Raw genomic sequence first — 21,922 nt, 5'->3', positions numbered from 1 at the left:
AACTTAAATTAGAATTTTGTGTTTGTTACCCATTTGAATCTACATATAGCCATACAATATTAATATTAAGCAATAGTGCACCTGCATCCTTATCTTTTTTAAGATAACCCAATGTTATAAATATCATTCAGAATGCAAGAAGAGAATTAATTCAGAAGTCAATCAGTTACTTAGCTTGTCTCATTACATAGAGTAGTCTCTAGTCATCGTAGTATATTTTCAAAATAAAGTTTGTGGTTGTAAAAAGGGATATTTCATCGTAAAAAATATAATTGGCGACGATGAGGGGATTGTGCCTTTTTGTGTGAAAAGCAGAAAATCTGGAATTGTGCCTGTGTGGAAAGCCGAGAATCCAGAGCGTCCACGAATTGTCAGTTTCAACTGTCCAGCACAACCAAAGAACAAGGTGAAACCCCGTAAGAGTCCGATTGATCGAGTAGCGCCCTTCAACGACCAACTTAAAGGAATACAACGTGGTGAGCAAGTCCTGAATTTTTCCCCCCAGTCTAATAACCTGGCCCAAAGTTATCATTCCTTTTCCCAGTTTTGAGCGTAAAACCGGTACCAAAGTTTTTACTAGGTTTCTTCTAAAAAACCGATTACCAAAGTTTTTCCTATGTTTTCATTTATTAAAACCGATTACGAAGAGTTTTTTCCAAGTTTCTCTCAAAAACTGATACTAACGTGAATTTTTAATATTGAATAATTATTTAAAATAACGAAAACTCAAGATTCCCAGGTAGCAAAGGTACGTCAAAATGACGTACTTTTAAGGTCATTTCTGACGTTAGACGTCAGTGACCATAAAATGACGTCTCTTAGAACGTCATTACTAGACGTCACTATCACGTTTTTAGAATGACGCCATTATTTTGCCATTTTATGACGGAATAACAGAGTAGATTATTTTTCTTAACAAAATTATGTTATTCATGTAAATACCTACACGAATATTAAAATTTAAAAAAACTAAAACAGAAAGCTAACTAAATAATTTTTTTTTTTCTTTTGAAATTTTCGCTACTATGCCTATATCAGAGTTCATGCCAGAAAATAATTTCGTTTTTTCTGAATAATTTTTTCGCTCACAAACAAGGCCTGAAGGGCCTTGTGTATGGGCGGAAAAATAGATTAGAAAATATCAGAAGTATTTAATTATTTCGAAATTATTTTGTCCTTGTTATATCGAAAGCGTACGACAAGGACATTACATATTTCCATTCGATTTTGCCGACTGAAGCCAAAGCAAGCCGAAGTGCAACGCGTCGCGCAGTCGCAGTTCGCACGCAACAATTTCATTTCCCGCTCGTTTCGAGTTTCGACTTGTTGCTTGTTGTTATGTGCTTGTTTTGTAGTCCCAAGTAGCCGGCGGTCTCCATACTTGTCGTCGTTGTTGGTTTGTGTGTCGCATATCCCGTATATCGTTTTATGGGAATTTTTGGTCGCCGTTTGAATAAATCTTAAACATTTAAATTTAAAAGATGTTTTCCGTGGTTGGGTTCACTGAGGAGTTTGGTGACACTCTTGCCGTTGTCCATTCAAAATGGCTCACACCATTGAAAAAGGAAGTGTTTTGGCCTCCTTATAAGGACACGAAAGTCTTTAATAAAGCGGTTCTAAGAGGAGAGGAAGTTTCCGATAAATGGAAATTGTATTCAATTTCAAAGTGTTATTACACAGCAGGTATATATGTAACTCTAACAGGTATCAGGTAGCAGGTATCTCACTCTTATCAATGTATAATATAATATTTTACTGCCATTTGATTTAAGTACTGTTTGAAAATTTTAAAAGCCCTTTACAAACATATGTTTTTAACTTTCAGACAATTTTGAGTTAGCACAGAAGAAATTAAAACTTGCTGAACTAACTTCAGATTTACAAACAGATAGTGAAGACAGTGAATCCATCACTTTGAAATCCAAGAGAAAAGTTACTCGACCAATTCGATTTGATAGCGATGAAGAATATTCAGAAAATAATATTCCTCGGCCGCCAAGCCTTAACAATCTGAGGCCAAATATTGAAGGTATTTATTATTATATATTATTATTTATGATATAACGAATAATTATTGGTTTTAACTCATTTCTTTCTAGCACCAAATGATCATCGATATGAAGCAGGTAGTGCTAGTGCTGGCACCAGTAGTAATTATTCATCAAAGGCTATCAACAGTGGTAAAGTGAGAGAGCTCACTCACGATTCCATACGACCAGCTAAAGAACTAATAATTAATGGTTCAGAAGCAATTTCGAAATCAGGTATCTAAAGTTTAAAAATCTATATCTACGTATTTTAATGATAAATAAAAAATGTAAAATAGTAAAAAGTAACAATATTACTTCTATTTTCACTTGATTCTGTTTTATAATTTATGGGCAAGCATAATATTGAATTATTTTTTCAAGCATTTGAAATCCTTTTGACGAACCTGTTGGAAATAAAGCAACAAAACAAGAAAATTTTAAATTTATTGGATCAAAAAGAGAGCTTAGCAAAATCAGTAATACCGGATGATCTTCCAGTTACATTTCCTCTAAAGAATTTGGATGATCTTGTTTCTTTTGAAGGTTACCTAACATCAAAATCTGAAGGTGCACATGCCATTGTAAGTATTTGATTTATTAAAATTTTTTTTATCTGATAGTAATATTTGGTTTTTGCTATTAAAGTTCAGTTATCCCATGAATGATTATTGTGCTATTACAAATGGTATACAGGGTGGTTCGCCATAAATTGACCCCCCACCCGCAACTGTAATTACAGGTGCTAGGTAGATTCTACAGATATATTTTGAGTTTGAGATAATTATGTCACAATTTGACCTTTACGAACCATTTGTTAAATTTGATAAAAAAATCTGACAGCTTAGATACAATGCAACTACTTATGTATTTACCTTTTTTACCTAGCAACTTTAATTACGGCTGCAGGTAGTGAGTCAATTTATGGCAGACCACCCTGTACAACAGACAAATAGGTATATAAATATTTTTAGGTAAAACATTGGTCTGGTTTTGGTGGTAAGGATGTATCCTCCAAAACAAGTAGAATTTTAAAAGAAGTACTAAGTGACGGATTAGCCAAGGATTATAATTTTTATGGTCGTCATACAAAGAAGGCATTTTCAGAATTAAAACTTAATTCGGAAATTATACGTAAGTAGGCCATAGCACCAGATATATTCTGATTACTGGCCAGAATTGTGATAAATTAATAAACTACAAATTCATTAAATTTCGATTTCTTTTGGTTCTAGGAGCTGTTAAATTAACCTGTAATGGGTGTTCTACGAGAGAGATAGAAGACGTCATTAAGACATGGTTAAAGCATGCCCCTGAACGACTAAAGAAAAAGAAGCAAAACAATAATAATGATTAAATGTAAGTTTCTTATGTTCGTGGACCATTGACTTTTTAAAGAGGTCCCTATTTATTTTACTTTGTTTTTTGAGCTCTTTGAACTTGATATTTTTCATATTTTACTTCATGTTTGAGTTGATTTGCTAAAGAGATTTTTATTTATTTTAGTTTGAGTTGATTTGCTAAAGAGATTTTTATTTATTTTACTATGTCTAGAAATTTTTATAAAAAAGTAGTTGGCAATCGCCAAATGTACAGGAGAGTTGCTCAAGAAGTTCAAATTACATTAAAAGATTTGGACAACCAATATCCTGAAAATAATACATTTTGCACTAGTCATAAACACAATGAGAATGTTTCACAAAGTGTATCTCCTAATAAAGAAGTTAATTCAACATTTGTGACCAATGATTTTAACATTGAACATAATGCATCATTAGATTTCAATCTATCTCTCGACAACCAATTATCAGAATTAGATACTGATTATTCTTTTGATGATGATGACCCTTACTCAAATACTGATAACTACGTTAATACCTCTAGTTCTTCAGCAGAATCTACTAATAATTATCAAAAAGATAATATTTTAAAAAACGATTTAAAAGAGTGGGCACTTCGTAATAACCTGACTCATGTGAGTGTTACGGAATTATTACATATTTTATCTCCACATCATCCAACATTGCCCTTAGATGCACGAACGTTATTAAAAACTCCAGTAGCTGTAACAGACCAGAAGCAGTTAGACACTGGCCAATATATTCACTTAGGTTTATCAAATAATTTAAAACAGTTTCTTCTCAATAATACGTCTTTTGACTCAGAATGTATTAATGTTGCATTTAATGTTGATGGCGTGCCGGTTTTTTCTAATAAAAATTCACCGCTTCAGTTTTGGCCAATTCTGGGACTTATTAAAAATATTTTATCTGTTAAACCAAAATGTTTTGTCGTGGGTGTTTTTTGTGGGAAGAGCAAACCACAGCCTTTAGACTCCTATTTAAATGACTTTATAAATGAACTCTCAGAACTTTTAAATAATGGTTTCTATTTTAATAATAAAATTTATTCTATTGAAATTCATAGCTTTATCTGCGATGCACCAGCCAAGGCATATATAAAGTGCATTAAAGGTCATAATGGTTATTCATCTTGTGATCGATGTACTGTTTCTGGTGACTATGTGAATGGGCATATGATCTTTGATAGCGTTTCATCTCAAAAAAGAACAAATCAGTCATTTTTAGCACAAGTTGATGGTGATCACCACATTTCTATATCACCATTAACTCATTTAACTATTGGTCTAATAAATTTATTTCCTAATGATTATATGCACTGTGTCTGCCTTGGAGTAATGAAAAAATTAATTAACTCTTGGAGTGGAGGTCCCTATTATAGAGTGCGCTTATCAGCGAGGGATATTAATCTTATTTCTGATTATTTAACCAATCTAAGTGTTTTTCTTCCGGATGAGTTCATTAGAAAACCTCAAAAAATATCCGAAATATCTTTCTGGAAAGCTACACAGTTCAGATCATTCCTATTGTATCTAGGTCCCGTTGTTTTAAAAGATCATATTGATATTGCAGTTTATGAACATTTTATGTTGTTGCATTCTGGAATATCAATTTTATTGTCTCAGAGAAACTTGGAAAAACTAGGGTGTGATTTAGCTCACAGATTATTACGAACTTCTGTTTTACATTGTAAAAAAATATATGGTGTGGATTTTCTTGTTCATAATATACACGCTTTAATTCACATTGCAGATGATGCACGAAAATATGGAGTTTTAGATAATATCTCAGCATTTCCTTTTGAAAACCATTTGGGTGCGATAAAAAAATTGATACGTTCTCCTAACAAACCTTTGCAGCAACTATATCGCCGTTTAAATGAATTAAACGAAAAAAATATGGCAGCAGTTGTTACTGATTCTTTAAAGACAAGATGGGAGCACAATCGTGGTCCAATGTTAACAACATACACCAAGTATAAACAATATGAGAAAATCAGTTTTAAAAATATGACTTTTACCATTCATGCTCGGTCACCTAGAAATTCATACTGCCTTGACAAGTCAAATAGAATCTTTGAGATACACAACATCCTGGTAGATTCTGGTGGACTTATAGTATTTATTTGTAAAGAATTTTTATCTTATAAATCATTGTTTTCTTATCCTTTTGAGTCTAGTGATTTACAAATTTTTATTGTTGAAGTCTTATCTGAATTTAAAGAGCTAAGTTTTCAGGATATTATTACCAAATGTATTATTTTTCATCTGACAGATAACTCTCGTGCAGCTTTTCCTTTGCTACATAATATGAACTAATAACATTTATTAAAATGTATTAATTATTATTTAAATGATGTTTTATGTTTAATAAAAAATAACTTTTCTTATCCGTTTGAGTCTAGTGATTTACAAATTTTTATTGTTGAAGTCTTATCTGTATTTAAAGTGCTAAGTTTTCAGGATATTATTACCAAATGTATTATTTTTCATCTAACGGATAACTCTCGTGCAACTTTTCCTTTGCTACCTAAAATAAACTTATTAGATTTATTGAAATGTATTATTACGAATAAATGACGTTTTATGTTTAATAAAGAAAAACTTTAAGTATTGTTTTTTTATCAGTAAAAGATTTTTGATATAAAAGTCTAAAGTTGCCGTTTTAATGACGTCTAGAATTGACTTCCGACGACGTCTATAATTGACGTCCGATGACGTCTACAATTGACGTCCGCTGACGTTGACATTTGCCCGTCACTAAGACGTCATTCTGACGTCATAATATTCTTGTACGTCCGTTGTACGTCTTATGCTACCTGGGTTACTTCAATCAAGCATTTTTCTTTCAAAAAGAATAAAAAATGAAATAAATTTAAAATGGCTACGGAAAGTATAGATTTGTCTATCGCAGAAAAATTTGGCATGCTATTACCTCAATTTTCAGGTATAGAAAATGAGTTGCATTCGTTTATTCAAAGTGCTGAAGATTATTTGAGGATGTTTGCTAATGAGAACCAAATCGTTAAAAATTATTGCTTTGCTGTTGTGAAATCAAAATTAATTGACAGAGCGCGTGCTGAAGCATCAACTTCCGATATTCCTAACAATTGGGAACTTCTCAAACAATTTCTCTATACTAAATTTGGAGATCTTATCAACCTAGACGTATTAATCCATCTACAATTTTTGAATAAAAAGCCTCATGAAGATTTATTGAATTTCATAGAACGCCTTAAAAATACGAATTAATAATCGAATAGATGCAGATCCAATGACTGATCCAGAAAAATTACTTTATAAATCAAATATTCTAAAACTTTGCAAAACAGTCTTCATTTCAAATTCACTCTCCGAATTGAGAACGCATTGGATTGTGAATAACGACCATAGTTTTGATGATACTGTGAATGCTGTAAAAGATTATATTTCTAATCTAGAACAATACGAATTACTTGATAGAAGCAGACGGAATAAGCCTCAACCAATTCATAAGAGTAACTATTCTAATAATTTCAACCAATATAATCGAAAAATGAATTATACACATTTTAATCGCCCAGCAAATAATTACAATCGTCTAGCAAATAATCTCAATCATTTCAATCGAAATAATCAAAGAAATATGCAATTTCCTTCGCAACCGATACATTTGAATCAACGTCCAGTGAAATATAATTATCCGACTAATCAGCAAGTATTTGGAAATCGATATAATAGAAATGATAATCAAAATGTTTTCAAACAACATCCTAATTATTGAAATAATAATCCACCAGAAAGAATGTCTATTCAAAGCAGAAATTATCCTCAAAAACGACCAAATTATTCCTCACAATATGATATAAATCCTCAAAGAAGATTCGTAAAGGAAAATCTAAAACCTAATTTTACATTTGAAGATTTAACGCATGTACAATATACTTCGAAAAATCCTGGTTGTTCTCCTAGTAATGAAAATTTTCACGAAACTCCTCAAGAAGAGCTATTGACCTAAATAATTCTTTAGATCACTCTAATCAATTACCGTATATTGAATTCTCAAATCCAAAGTGTAAATTAATAATTGATAGCGGATGTTCAGTTTGTTTAATAGATCCAAAATTTGCGTAAAATCATTTCCTTAAGAATATTTTTAAAGAATCAACTACATTAACTGCTTGTTTTAGAAAGCAGACTTCTGATGAAAAAGTTTTATCACCATTATTTTCAGAATTCAGAACAGATGATTTTCATCCTTTTATTTTTCAAAAATTTCTCAAAAATTATGATGGTTTAATTGGTGCAGATTTCCTGAATAAATACGGACTTTGATTTCAAAAATCAAATTATTTTCAATGATGATTGTCAAATACCTTTTTATTACCAACAAGTTTGTCAGAAACAGAGATTCCAATTGATCTGAGTCATTTAGAACCGAAATTAAATAGTCAATTAATGAAAATACTCCAAACAAATGAAGAAGTACTTCAACTCCCAGGTCAACCCCTTATTTTTTCAAACAGAGTAAAACATAAAATTCGTACGACTGATGATGTCCCAGTCCATTGTAAAATTTATAGATATCGATTGAAATTTATTTTGGGAGGATTTTGCATCTCTTCATAAACTTTTTAGGGTTTTCACTCCGAATCTCTGAAACAAAATCAATTAAAAATGAAATAATTTGTCAAGAAAATTAGTGCAAGAATTTACGCAGGAGCAAATCGTTGATTTCATTTTTAATTGATTTTGTTTCAGAGATTGGGAGTGAAAACCCTAAGAAGTTTATGAAAAAATTTATAGATATCCTGAAATTCATCGCGAAGAAGTCAAAAGTCGAATCAAAGACATGTTAGATAAAAAGATTATTCGACCGAGTATTTCCCCATGGTCTTTTCCAGTTGTTATTGTTCCAAAGAAACAAGATTTATCAGGTAAAACAAAATGGCGTATGGCAATTGATCACAGAAAATTAAACGATAAAACAATTGATGATAAATATCCTCTACCTCAGATTGAAAGTATATTGGACAAATTAGGAAATAAAAAATATTTTACCGTGCTTGATTTAGCGTCCGGATTTCATCAAATAAAAGTTGATGAAGATTCAGTTGAAAAAACAGCGTTCACTGTTGATGATGGTCATTATGAATTTCTAAGAATGCCTTTCGGTTTGAAAAATGCTCCGGCATCTTTTCAAAGATTAATGAATGACGTTTTAAAAAAATGTATTGAAAAAATTTGCTATATTTACATGGATAATGTCATTATATTTTATGATACACCCGAACAACACTTAGCTGACATTCATACTATTCTTGAAGCTTTGAAAAAAGATAATTTGAAAATACAATTAGACAAATGTCACTTTTTTAAAAATGAAATTGAATTTTTAGGACATATTATTACCCCTGAAGGAATTAAACCCAATCCAAATAAATTAAAAGGATTTCCCTATTCCTAGAACACAAAAAGAAATATAGTCATTTCTTGGTTTAGTTGGTTATTATAGAAAATTCATTCCTTATTTCGCGAAAATTACGAAACCATTAACGGCATGTTTGAAGAAAGACGCAAAAATTAATATTATAGATCCGAAATATATTGAAGCCTTTGAAGTTTGTAAAAGAAATTTATTGTATCACCCTATATTGCGATATCCGAATTTCAATGAGCCCTTTGTGTTTAGTACCGACGCATCAAGTTTTGCAATTGGAAGTATTTTATCTCAAGGTAATCCTCCGAATGACCTACCAATAGCTTATGCAAATAGAACATTGAACCCTGCAGAATCGAGATATAGTACAATCGAAAAAGAACTCCTCGCAATAGTTTGGTCATGTAAGCACTTTAGACCCTATCTATACGGAAGAAAATTTACGATATACACGGATCAGAAACCTTTGACATGGTTATTTTCTTTAAAGGAACCAAATTCACGCTTAATGAGATGGCGTATTAAATTGGAAGAATATGATTATGAAATCAAATATAAAAAAGGTTCAAATAATAATGCCGATGCCCTTAGTAGAATTGTTTTGAACTCAACCGATCATCTGAATTTTTGAAACTTTACGATAAGAAAGAAATTGAAGAAAATTTTAATGTTCAAGAAAAAGAAGGTAATTTATTCAAAGCCCCTAAGAAATATGCGTTAGCCCATTGTGTATCAAAAGATTTTCATACGAATAAAGGTATTGCTTAAACGTTGAAACAAAAATATGATGGAACCAATAAATTGAAATCGCAAAATAAGTCTACAGGAGAAGTTGCTTTTATTAACCGAGAAAATAGAAATATTTACTATTTAATTACGAAAGACTTTTATTATGAAAAACCAAGTATGAAACAGTTTTTAAAGAGTTAATTAATTTACGGGAATTATGTGAAAATAATAATGAAAAATATTTAGCGTTACCACGAATTGCGTGCGGTTTAGACCAATTGGAATGGTCTATAATAATCAAAATAATACAGTTCATTTTTATGCATTCAAATATAAATATAATGATATATAATTTTCGAAGTAAAAAGAAGAGGGAAGTTAATAATGATAAAAACGAAAATACTGATCTTAATGGAATTGAATATAAAGAATTTATGAAATTGAAGAAGAAGCTACTTATGAAGAAGTAGATGAAGACGAATTAGCGTCAATGATTAATCAAGTTACTGAAGAAGAATCAGATGAATGTTTAGAGCTCTTGAATGCTCATGATGATAATACTTATAATCTGAATCAGAATATTAATAATGATAATAATGAAAATGATGATTTTACTGTCCATAGTAACGTAGAAAATCCAATTTTAAAGTTACCATATACGGAACGATGTTAATGGTTGTATTCTGCTTTTCTTTCGTAAGTTACGAATCTGTAGCGTACGATCGATCTGTAAGTTTCAGATTGACAGATTTGTAAATAATGCAATTCCAGAAATGTTTCTGTCACTATCTCATTGACAGTGTCACTTTTGAACTACTTATCGTAAATAGTTACTGTTCAAACCGCATTTCCTTTTTGTTTTATATTTGTAATTTTTTTCACAAACTTCATTTTTCATTTCATTTCAATTAAAATCACTCAAGAAGAGACATTACAATGGTCAACAAGTGAATGTCATCCAGTTGAAGATGATTTCCTCTGCGATAAAGAATCATTATCCAAGCCTCTAATATGTATGGAAAATATCTTGAAAACCCACTTCGAAAATTGTACAAGACGAAAAATGGTTCCCACGTCAAACCTCAAGTTATTAGAAGATGGAAATATCCTCTCCGTGGAAAATACGAAAATTAAAGAAGATTGTCCTCATCAAACGAAATGGCATTTTGTTCCTCCAATCGCTATTATACGCACAAATTGTGTCGTCAGTAATGGTCAAAAAGAAATTTCCCCAACTGCAGTTATTAGTGAAGAAAAATTCATCGTTTTACCCAAGATGGTACCTGAACACAAATACTCCAAGAGAGATGATGCTACAGAGGATGAAGAAATCCCTGATATCCATTTAGAAGAGTTGAAATGATGGAACTTCCAAAATAATAATCATACATTTTTAATTATTTTAATATAGATAATTTTAGTAATAATTCATTTTCAGTTTTTAAATATTTTAATAATCATTTTAATTGTAAAGCTACTCCTTCGGGAGATACCTTTATGCAAGTTGAGGAGGAATTGCATAATCCTAACCCTTACTAACTTAAATTAGACTTTTGTGTTTGTTACCCATTTGAATCTACATATAGCCATACAATATTAATATTACGCAATAGTGCACCTGCATCCTTATCTCTTTTAAGATAACCCAATGTTATAAATATCAATTCATTCAGGATGGCAAGAAGAGTAATTCAGAAGTCAATCAGTTACTTAGCTTGTCTCATTATATAGAATAGTCTCTAGTCATCGTTGTATATTTCCAAAATAAAGTTTGTGTTTTTAAAAACGGATATTTCATCGTAAAAAATATAATTCTATATAGATCCAAACAAGGCGATTTTACTTAGGGTGATTCGGATAAACCTCATTTTGTCTCATTTGCACAAGCAGCGATTTGAAGGTATGTAAACGTAAGTTCTTCGAATAATTGAAACAGTTATGTACTTTTCTCCTTGTAAGTACTCAAATGCCGAAGAAATTGAAGATTTATGTTTCTAATCTTAACCTAAAAGTTTGTGTCTGATGATTTAATTGCTTATAATATATAGCAGTTGAAAAGATTGGATACTATCTAGTATCTATCTATTTTCCAGGTTACAATTAATTATTATTCGGATTATCATTATATGTTGGGGTTCTCGCTTTAAAATTAAAGTATCATTATTATCTGAACTGGACAGTTGAAAAAGTTTCGAAAATTGATCGGTTGCTGAGGTTTTCAATGAAAATACGACAAAATTACTCCCATGAATACTTGGCCCAAAAGTTTCACAAGCTACTGTAAAGATGCATACAAATTACATCAAAAAGTACTACCCCACCAACCCTCTGAAGTTGAATTATCTTGATGCAGTAACAAGTGTAACAAAAAACCGTTGCTTTAGGTTTTTTGATGGAAATGGGTTGTTACCAACATGCTGAACACGACATATAGGGTGAAATATTTTGTTCATCAAAAACTACCCCCCAACAACCCTCTGAAGTTGAACTATCTTGATACAGTAAAAATGCGAAAAATAACCTTTGCTCGCGGTTTTTTGATGGTAGTTGTTACCAACATACCGAATACGATATATAGGGTGAAATTTTGTGCATCAAAAACTATCGCCCCTCCAACCCTCTGATCTTGATGCGGTAACAAGTATTAAAAAAACGTTGCTGGGTGTTTTTTTGATGGAAATGGGTTGTTACCAACATGCTGAACAGGACGTATAGGATGAAATATTTTGTGCATCAAAAACTACCCCCTCCCACCAACCCTCTCTGAAGTTGAAGTATCTTGATACAGTAAAAAGTGTAAAAAAATACCTGTTGCTCTAGGTTTTTTGATGGAAATAGGTTGTTACCAACGTGCTTAACACGACATATAGGGTGAAATATTTTGTACATCAAAAACTACCCCCCACCAATCCCCGAAATTGAAGTATCTTGATACAGTGTGAAAAAAACCCGTTGCTCGAGGTTTTTCCATGGTGATGTGTTGTTACCAACATGCTGAACACGACATATAGGGTGAAATATTTTGTGCATCAAAAACTATTACTCCACCAACCCTCTGAAGTTGAACTATCTTGATGCAGTGAAAATTATAAAAAATAACCGTTGCTCTGGGTTTTTTGATGGAAATGGGTTGTTACCAACAAGCTGAACAAGACTTATAGGGTGAAATATTTTGTGAATCACAAGACTACCCCCCCAACAACTATCTGAAGATGATCTATCTTGATACAGTAGAAAGTGTAAAATACTCGGTAAAATATAACAGGGGTTTTCGGATGAAAGTGGTTTGTTAGCAACATACTGAACACGATATATAAGATGAAATAATTTGTGCATCAAAAACTACCCCCCAGCAATCTACATTCACATTTCATATGGAAAGTACATATAGTGACGCTGTTCGTAAAAGAATAAATTCCTCCTATTTTGCTATTATTAGAATTAAAAAACTGCTTTCTCTCGAATCTCTTTTTCAGGTGTATTACTGTATGTGATACCCTCATAAAGCATACAACATTCTCATTTGGGGCAGTACGTCCGAACTTACAAGGGTTCTCATTTGCCAGAAAAAAATTATTAAGCTGATATTCAGCTTACATCCAAAATATACAAGGTGGTATAATTTTTCGGATGGTATTTATTTCGAGTAAACTAGAGAACATTTCGAGTACGCGGATCACTGAATTTTGTGAATTGGAAAAAATAAAAAAGTGAACCATCGTATGGAAGTATTTTTCACGACCTATCGAAAAAATTGATGAACCTACACATGAACAGGATTTTCAATAAAGAATTCATTCTGCGAATTAGAACTGTTCTCTGAAATCATTTCTGAAATTTTTTTCATTCCATCTTCCGGTTGTCTCGGAGACGGAAAACTTTTCTGTTAGTGAAAAAAATTATAAAAACAAGGTGGAAAATGCTGGACTTCAACTTACCACAGCCTAATCCTTTGTATTTAATAAGTCGGTGTATCTTACCCTTCGTGAACCACAGTATAAAGATTGGGCTGCTGGGTGAAAAAGGAGCGGAGGGCTCCTTTTTCACCAAACACCCTTTCTCTATTTTAGTTCTTGTCACACAAAAACAGAAGACACCAGCGGCACAAACTACTATTGCGAACAAATCTATAGTGAATAGCGGGTGAAACTAAAGTCTTGATATAGCGGGTGTTTGTATTCTAATATTCGCGGAAATTTCTATGAATCTAGCAGAATTTCAAGAGCGGGTGGAAAACTATAATAATCAATAATAAAGCAGCGATATCCTCAAGTGACAACAACCGAGACAGTACTGAATCCATACGCGATCTTGTGGAGACGATATCGACAGATGTTCATTTTATGTATTCCCTCGAAGAAAAAATGAGAAAATCAACGTAAACAATCAAGCCTTCGGGAGAAATTTATTTACGATTCTGTTCAAACAACAACGTTTCGGGAAAGTATCTCTTCCTCATGTTATAAAAAATTAGGATAACATGGATGCATGAAACACCAAGACACTGAATACCTAGAACAGACGCACACCATTACATTGGATATTACATTGTTGACAGCGAATCCACCACAAAGAACAACAATCGCTTATAAACGCGTATTGATACGTCAAAAGAGTTCCAAAAATAATTGAGAGTTTGAAGTTATTATTCATGAATTAGAATATATAATTGATTATTCTCAAGGTGGGTTGTACTGTGATTTTTTGCCTTTGTGGTGGATTCGCTTCAAGCAATTTCAATAATTCAAAATGTGATAGTTAATTCCATTAGTGGGTGCCTGTTCTATTTAAAGTGTTTTGTTGTTTCCTGAGGAAGAGAACATAGTCTCTCGTTGCTGTTCGAACAGAACTACAAATAAATTGTTCCCAAAGTAGTATTCATTCGTAATTCATTCATAATAATTTGAAACGAAATCATTCATATCTACATAAAATTTGTTTCATATTTTCTGAATTTCCCACTTCTTAATGACTTCGATTTCATCCAAAATATCCCTGAGGAATTTTGAAATTCTGATAAAAAAAATCGCCGTGTCCATGTTCTTTGTGGTTTAATAAAATATTTGATGTCAGCATACTTTATGGATACATTTTTCAAATTTCGGTTTGAAGTTTCCTCCGGAGAATTTTGAAATGAAGAAAATATCATTATATTTGAGCAGTCAGAATCTATCTATCACAGTATACTGTAAAATAATTTTGACAATGGAGAAAAAATCATGTTGTCGCAATTTCATTCATTTCTGAAAATCAGTCGCGATTTTCGTTGTATCTTTCTTTTCTCAAATATGTACAATACTTTTTTCAAAAATAGTACAGGATATATATTTATATATCCTGATTTTCTTTTCACGAACCATACAATAAGCCCTCGCTTATTAAAATGAAATGAGTGCAAATGATAGAATTTTGTTACTGATTGACACTGGATTTATTCGAAAGAACTAAAGTGAACCCTTCACAAATAGTAGATTGGTCTAAAGCGTGCAAAATTCGAGGTGTAAAAGAAGGATGCACATCTTCTATTGCAATCACAAATACATTAATTTATTTCAGAAATTTCGAATGTTCACATACGTTTCACATAGTTCCGGAAACATTATGAAAATTAGACAATGACTCGCAGAATGAAAAGTCAAAGAATATGTGTTCCTATCAGAATAGTTCAGACAACCGTTGCTTAGTAATTCCCAGTCGTAACGAAGTCAATCTTTACATCAATAAATTTGAATCACTGAAGAATGACGCTGTCGTTTTGAATGACGAAATTGCTCCTGGAGTCTTTGTAGCTTGTAGCTGGTTCTTTTATTCAAAGTTATAACCCAGTCGTAAAAATTGTGAACTTCCAAAATGTGAAAAAGAACATGGACAAAATACCATCGCGAAATATAAATGAATATTTTATTTTTACTTCTTCAATCAATGTAGGTACCAATAGAAACGAATCTCTGCTGAATATTTTAGATGATAACATCCCCGAATTTGCGAAAAACGAAGTTCTGAATTTGTGCTCAGAATTTTCTGATATTTTTTCGTTTAAAAACGAATAAAATCACTACAAATAACTTGTATAAATTGAATATAATCTATCGAAATCCCGTATTGACCTATTTTCTTCTTTTTGTAATTTTACAATGAATTATGAAAATAAATTCACTATTATTCATTATTATTATTATATGTTAAAAATTATAGGACTTCATAGGGCAGAAATAAACGCACAAGTCAAGAAAATGTCAGAAAACCATATCCTCGTGCTCTCAAATGGCATTTATACTTGCCGGTTATTTTAGTACCCCGAAAGTTATCTTCTGACGAGAAGAAATAATGTCTAATAATCGATTATCGCCTACTGAATAGAATAGATGATATATTGGATCAACTCGGAAAAGCGAAATATTTTTCAGTAGTTAACAACTTATTGATTTCTAGTTTTCATCAAGTAGGACTACATGAAGACTCGAGAGATATCACAAGCTTTACAGTAGATACAGGAAGCTTCAGGTTTAAAAGACTCAAAGTTAGCCCAAACTCCTTCACGAGAATGATGTCCATTGCTTTTTCTTTTTTTTTTTAGTAGATAGTGCATTAGATTGGTACAACGCAACTATGTATGACCTATCATTAGAAAGTTCATGCGAAGAATGGAAAAATTCATTCTTGAAATCATTTCTGGATTATAGTTGAACTCCTTTGAGATATGCTTGTTCATTTCTATATATTGCTGGTTCTTATGTGGAATATGCTTGAAGAAAGAACGTTAATTGCTACAGTCAGATCCCGATATTCTAACTCAAACAATAATAAACATCATTGGGGTTAGATTGCGGATTTCTATTCAAGATAAGTTAATCAGGTCACAGATCAAGAATAGAGAAAATTTAATATCGATATTACTACGTTATGAACAAGGACCACAGATGATGAAGGAATATACGAGAGATCTGAGGAAGTCTTATTCAGGAAAAAATAATCAATCAAGGGAAGAGAAGAAGCCTTGTTCAATCTGTGGAAGCATACAAAAAAGGAGAAAATAAAAAATCAAGACTATAGATAGACTTTAGATATTTGAATAAGTAAGTTATACCAGAATCACAATCTTTTCCAAGGATAGAAGATATAGTCACAAGAACAAAACATTGAAAATGATGTTCTGTTTTTGATTTAAATTCTGCTTCTTGGTCAATACCAGTAGGACAAAAAGATCGCTATAAGACTGCATTTGTCACACAAAATGGTCACTACCAATAAGGATGTCTACCATTCGGTCTCAAAAATTCACCGGCTATTTTTCAGAGAATAGTTTCGACAATTTTGAGAAATTATAATTTACAATATTTTTCCTCTAATTACCTTGACGATATTCTTATTTTCTCATAAAATTTTGAAGATCAGGTCGAACAAATGAAGAAGGTCTATCGTGCTCTTTATGAAGAAGGGTTCCGATTGAAAAAAAATGCAATTTTTCAAAGCAGTCAGTGAGATACCTTGGTCACATTCTTGGTATCAATTCCATTCAACCGAATACAAATAATTTACAATCGATAAGAGGTTTTCCTACCCCTCAAAATAAAAAAAAATATACGTCAGATTTTAGGTAAAATTAATGTTTATCATCAATACATTCCGAAATGTTCAGAATTATTAGATCCACTGCATAATTTACTACGTTATAACGCATCATTTAATTGGAATGTTCAATGTGAGAAAGCTTTTCAAAAGTTGAAAAATTATTTATGTTCTAGTAGAATTTTAGCCATTTATGACCCAGAAAAATAACTTACATTTATACAGATGCATCAGGGATAGAAAGAGGTGCAATTTTAAAACAAAAACAAGATAACGGTCATATTCTTCCAGTTGCTTACTTTTCAAAAAAACTTAATGCTAGCCAACGAAAGAAAAAAGCAATTTATTTAGAATGCATGGCGATAATTCCTGAACAGCATGGTTTTTTCCGGGGTAGAAGCGTTGAGACAAATCTTCTGGTTTTCACTCAGTTTGTTCTTGAGGCTTTGGAGGATTACAGACAGGTCGAGGTTGTTTACACTGATCTAGCGAAGGCGTTCGATAGTGTGTCCCATAAAATTCTTGGTAGAAAGCTTAGGATGTTTGGTCTCCATGATAACTTATGTCGGTGGTTGATGTCTTATGTGTCAGACAGATACCAAACTGTTAAAGTAGGCGGAACATTATCGTTTTCGATACCGGTAACTTCGGGAGTCCCCCAGGGTAGTCACCTAGGCCCTTTGTTATTTTTGATTTTTATCAATGACCTAAGTCTTGTCATCCGATTTGTTAAGTTCTTGCTCTTTGCGGATGATTTGAAGCTTTTCTTTTCAGTAAAATCGTTATCCGACGTTGAGAGATTGAGATCGGACCTAAAGGCAGTTGAGGATTGGTGTGCTGCCAATTGTCTGGCTATCAACGTTGATAAATGTAAGTTCATGACGATATCCCGTCTGGAGCGCCCCATCATGGTCGATTATTGTATAGGTGGTAAGAATATAGATAGAGTGTTTGTTTTCAAGGATCTGGGTGTTTCATATGATAGCACATTGTCTTTTAGGGCACATATTCAGGCCATTTCTGCGTCATCTCTCAGGACTTTGGGATTCGTTATTAGAAATGCTAGGGACTTCAACGTCGAGACTCTGCAACATCTTTATATATCTTTAGTTAGACCTATGTTGGAGTTCTCATCTGTCGTGTGGTCTCCATACTTATCGATCGATGTTTCTTTGCTGGAGAGGGTTCAGAACAGGTTTCTCAGGTGTGCTGCTGTTAGAATGGGTACTTTCTCGATCTATACTTTCTCAGCTAGTCGAATGCGCGACCGTCTTGGTCTGTCCTCTTTGAGAACGAGGAGGTTTCATGCGGATGTGATATTAGTTGCTAAGCTCTTTCAAGGTCTTTTGTACTCCCCTGACTTGTTATCGCAATTCAGTCTGTATGTTCCTCCTAGACCCATCCGAAGGTTTGATTTGTTTCGACTCGCACAGTCGAGGACTAATTATTGTTTAAATTCTCCGGTTTCGAGGATGATGAGAAACGCTAATGTCGTGGACTCCTTAGCCCGGGTGTCCACTGGAAGCGTACTCGAGCGGCTACGCGCTCACGCGAAACGAGCGTGAACGTGCGGCAAGCCGCTACAGATCCCAAGTAACGTATTTCAATACAGCGTTGTCCACTGCAAGCGACTTCGAGCGGGCGTTTTCAAGCGGCTACGAGCTCGTACGCGCGATCCGCCTGAAATGGGATCTGTAGCGAGTGTAGCGCGTGCACGCCCGTTGGCTCATTCATTTAAGTCCGGTTAAATTGAGATTCAGTAAGGATTTTGCGCCTATAAAAGATTTCTATTGCTCAAATGGCTTCATCAGTGACCGAATTAAATCATCTTGGCTTTTTTCCTTCAAACGAATTGAGCATAACTTTTGGCGGCCAAGAAATGGGGTTTTTTGTAGTTTTTCAATCATATGTCTTCAAGAAATACGGATATCGACTGATTACTTGCGAGAAAAGCTATAGAGTACTGAATTCTACGTCGAATGAGATCAAGTGTGTACTTTTTCTCACTAATTGATCCCAAAGTTCAAGTTTCAGGACAATTTCCTGAAACATTTTAAAATGTTATATTTCATATTGATTTCTCGGAAAAATCTTTGAAAGCAGCTTATATATGAGAGAAGTATAAAAACGTATAAAAAAGTTGTAAAGCATTAAATTTCACATCGATTGAAAACACGCGTTCATTACACAAATACAATTTTTTCGTTAAGATTTCAGATTTAAAACATCATAGACCATTTGGTGGTCATGGACAGTCAACGACAATATCTCTGAAATTTTGCTCAACATTGATATACTCTAATATGGAAACGGGTTAAGGAACGCCGCCTCAATCGAGAATTTAGTGAAATATCATAAAAAAAATTGAGTTTTGTTTATATTCTGTTTTCTAGGGGAGATAAAATCGAAAAAAAAAACGAAAACACGCATTTTTGGTCATCAAAAAATTAGCTGAGGAAGAAACCTAGGATAGTTTTTCTGGATGAGTCGTTCAAACAATTGAATACTTATTGGAAGAATTGTTTCACGTTGTTTTCATCGCATTGTCAGTAAAATAATATTCGATTCATTCAGTAGTGGTTGGGAAATATATAAGGTCCGTTCTTCGGTTGACAGTAGAAATGGTTGAATTCTCGATTTGATTTTGGCTATAAAAATTGCAGCCATCGCAAACAACAAGCAATAGGTACTGGATTGAGAACGATCCTTCGGCTCCAACACTGAATTGAACGCATGAAGCCGCCTCCAGTGGACAACCTCTGTAGCGCCGCGCCGCCTGTTTTGTAGCGGCTACAAACGCTCGTTTCGCGTGAGCGTGTAGCCGCTCGAATACGCTTCCAGTGGACACCCGGGCTTAGGAGTTGATATATTTCATGATTCCATTTCGAGGTTGAGAAGAGATTTGAAGTACCTGATAAGACTGTGATATTTTGGATACATTTGAGTTGTTGCTCTATTGTCTTCTTTCTGTTTTGATGTATATATTTATATGTATGTATACTTGAATTTACTCTACGTCTACTCTCTTTTGTGTTTTGATGGATTGATTTGTATTTTTTCTTAACTAAAAGGTCATGTACCGTTAACAAATAAATAAATAAATAAATAAATAAATAAAAATAAAACAGTAACAACAGTAACCAATGTCTCTGGAGACATTGCTTACTTGGTACTCAGTTTATAGTTTTTACTGATCATAAGCCACTTGAAAATTTAAAGTTGAAGTCTAGGACTGATTAAGAACTTGGTGATATGGTATATTACTTGTCACAATATAATTTCACCATTATACTCACTGGGCTCTTCGAATCAGGAAGCAGATGCACTTTCACGAAATCCCGTTTTGAAATCTTCCGATACAATTGATGATAAAAATTATGTAAATTAAATTCAAAAAAGCATTACAAAAAAAATAATATAGTTTTCACAGACATAAGGAAAAATGAACGCATATTTATATCTCCAAAATTTGGAAAGGATTTGATTGAAAAAGTTGGGAAAATTGGGAAACACATTAGGCCACATTTTTATTTTCATAATATGGACAAGGAAATCAAATTATTCTGCGATTATTGTGAGATTTGTAAGAAAAATAATACTCGCAGAATGAGAACAATGAGTCTATCATCTCAATTAGTTCCAGCTAGGAAACCTTATGAAATAATGTCCATTGATACCGTAGGAGGTTTGGATGGCTATAACTCGGTAAAAAAAATATTTTCATTTATTAACTGACCATTTTTCTACTCCTCTACTTCGAAAACGCAGACATCTTCAGATTTCATCAAATTATTATCACCAATCATGAAAAATCATAGAATATAAATTATAACTATCGAGCTCGTACACATGCACACGTATCTTGCATCGTTCTGATATTATTCTTTGAATAGTTAGTTTTGTGACTTGAAACTTGTGCGAATTTTATGCCTAGTGTAAGTACACCAAGAATTTTTACAGTTTGGGCTTGCTGTTTCCCCTGGGACGATTTTTGTCCATTTTTTCTGGACGTAATATTGTTTGTTTACCTGCGAATTCCTTATCATTGCGCTGAGCTGAACATCTGATTGATAACGGGAATTCCCTAGATTAGGGTGAACATACACGTCCATTCAAGTATCCGCTGTTTCTTTCCCTGTGTTTTTGCCCGTTCCAACCTTGGCCTTTTCTGTGTGTTAACTTTGAGTCTCCCTGACGGGCCACAGAGGAGTGAAGCTTGTATCCCTGTTTTTTATCCTTCTCTGAATTTTGAACGTTCCCCAATATGCCTGTATGTAATATTTGCACAAACGGTCTTTCCGCGAGGATGCCAGGCCTAAAATGTTCTGGTTCATGCGGTGAATATTTCCATGCTAAATGCGTAAATCTGAGCAAGTCGGATGTTGACCGGTTTCAGATGCCTGGTGTGTCTTGGACTTGTACTGCCTGTCGATGTCTAGCCGAGGTGCCGAGGCGTCGATCAGTTATTGCAACTGTCAATGAAGTTGAGGAGACATCTAGGTCATTCAGTGTACTTCAAGAGATACAGGGAGACATTAAATCCCTAGTAGAAAAATATGAAGGCCTTCTTGGGACTCTTTCCTTTTGTAGTGACTCAGTCACATCTCTTGAAAAAACTATTTCAAATCTCAGTAAGAAGATGAATGAGATGGAGAGGATAACTAGGGAAAATATGATGCTTAGGACCTCTGTGAAGAATTTGCAGGATCGGGTCGATTCGCTTGAACAGCAAGGCAGAGCCAATAATGTCGGGATTTGTGGAGTACCTGAGAAAGAGAGTGAAAATGTTCTGAGTATTGTTACAAGAATCGCTGAGAA

At 33.2% G+C, this 21,922-nt stretch overlaps 1 protein-coding gene across 2 annotated transcripts; it reads left to right on the top strand.

Moving 5' to 3' along the window:
- The first annotated feature begins 2,179 nt into the window (after positions 1–2,179).
- Positions 2,180–3,764, top strand: LOC123321888. Of its 2 annotated transcripts, XR_006538968.1 has the most exons (4): positions 2,180–2,264; positions 2,412–2,611; positions 3,002–3,161; positions 3,263–3,764. XR_006538968.1 is itself a non-coding variant. In XM_044909675.1 (3 exons), exons 1-3 carry the CDS (start codon positions 2,378–2,380, stop codon positions 3,382–3,384), a joined length of 516 nt encoding a protein of 171 aa, XP_044765610.1. In that variant the 5' UTR covers positions 2,313–2,377; the 3' UTR covers positions 3,385–3,764. The 2 variants fall into 2 exon arrangements, 1 of the variants encoding a protein (XP_044765610.1); XM_044909675.1 differs by lacking the exon at positions 2,180–2,264 and having other exon boundaries at positions 2,313–2,611.
- Positions 3,765–21,922: the final 18,158 nt, after the last annotated feature.

Source organism: Coccinella septempunctata, chromosome X (assembly GCF_907165205.1).
Source record: "Coccinella septempunctata chromosome X, icCocSept1.1, whole genome shotgun sequence".
Classification (NCBI taxonomy): domain Eukaryota; kingdom Metazoa; phylum Arthropoda; class Insecta; order Coleoptera; family Coccinellidae; genus Coccinella; species Coccinella septempunctata.
This window is presented reverse-complemented; position numbering and strand designations above follow the sequence as displayed.

Bases quoted from the DNA above. Each gene is read 5' to 3' on its own strand.
- LOC123321888 (XM_044909675.1), top strand. From the start codon at position 2,378: ATGGGCAAGCATAATATTGAATTATTTTTTCAAGCATTTGAAATCCTT. The intron at 2,612-3,001 runs GTAAGTATTTGA...AAATATTTTTAG, and splicing joins CTGAAGGTGCACATGCCATT to GTAAAACATTGGTCTGGTTT. The intron at 3,162-3,262 runs GTAAGTAGGCCA...TTTTGGTTCTAG, and splicing joins ACTTAATTCGGAAATTATAC to GAGCTGTTAAATTAACCTGT.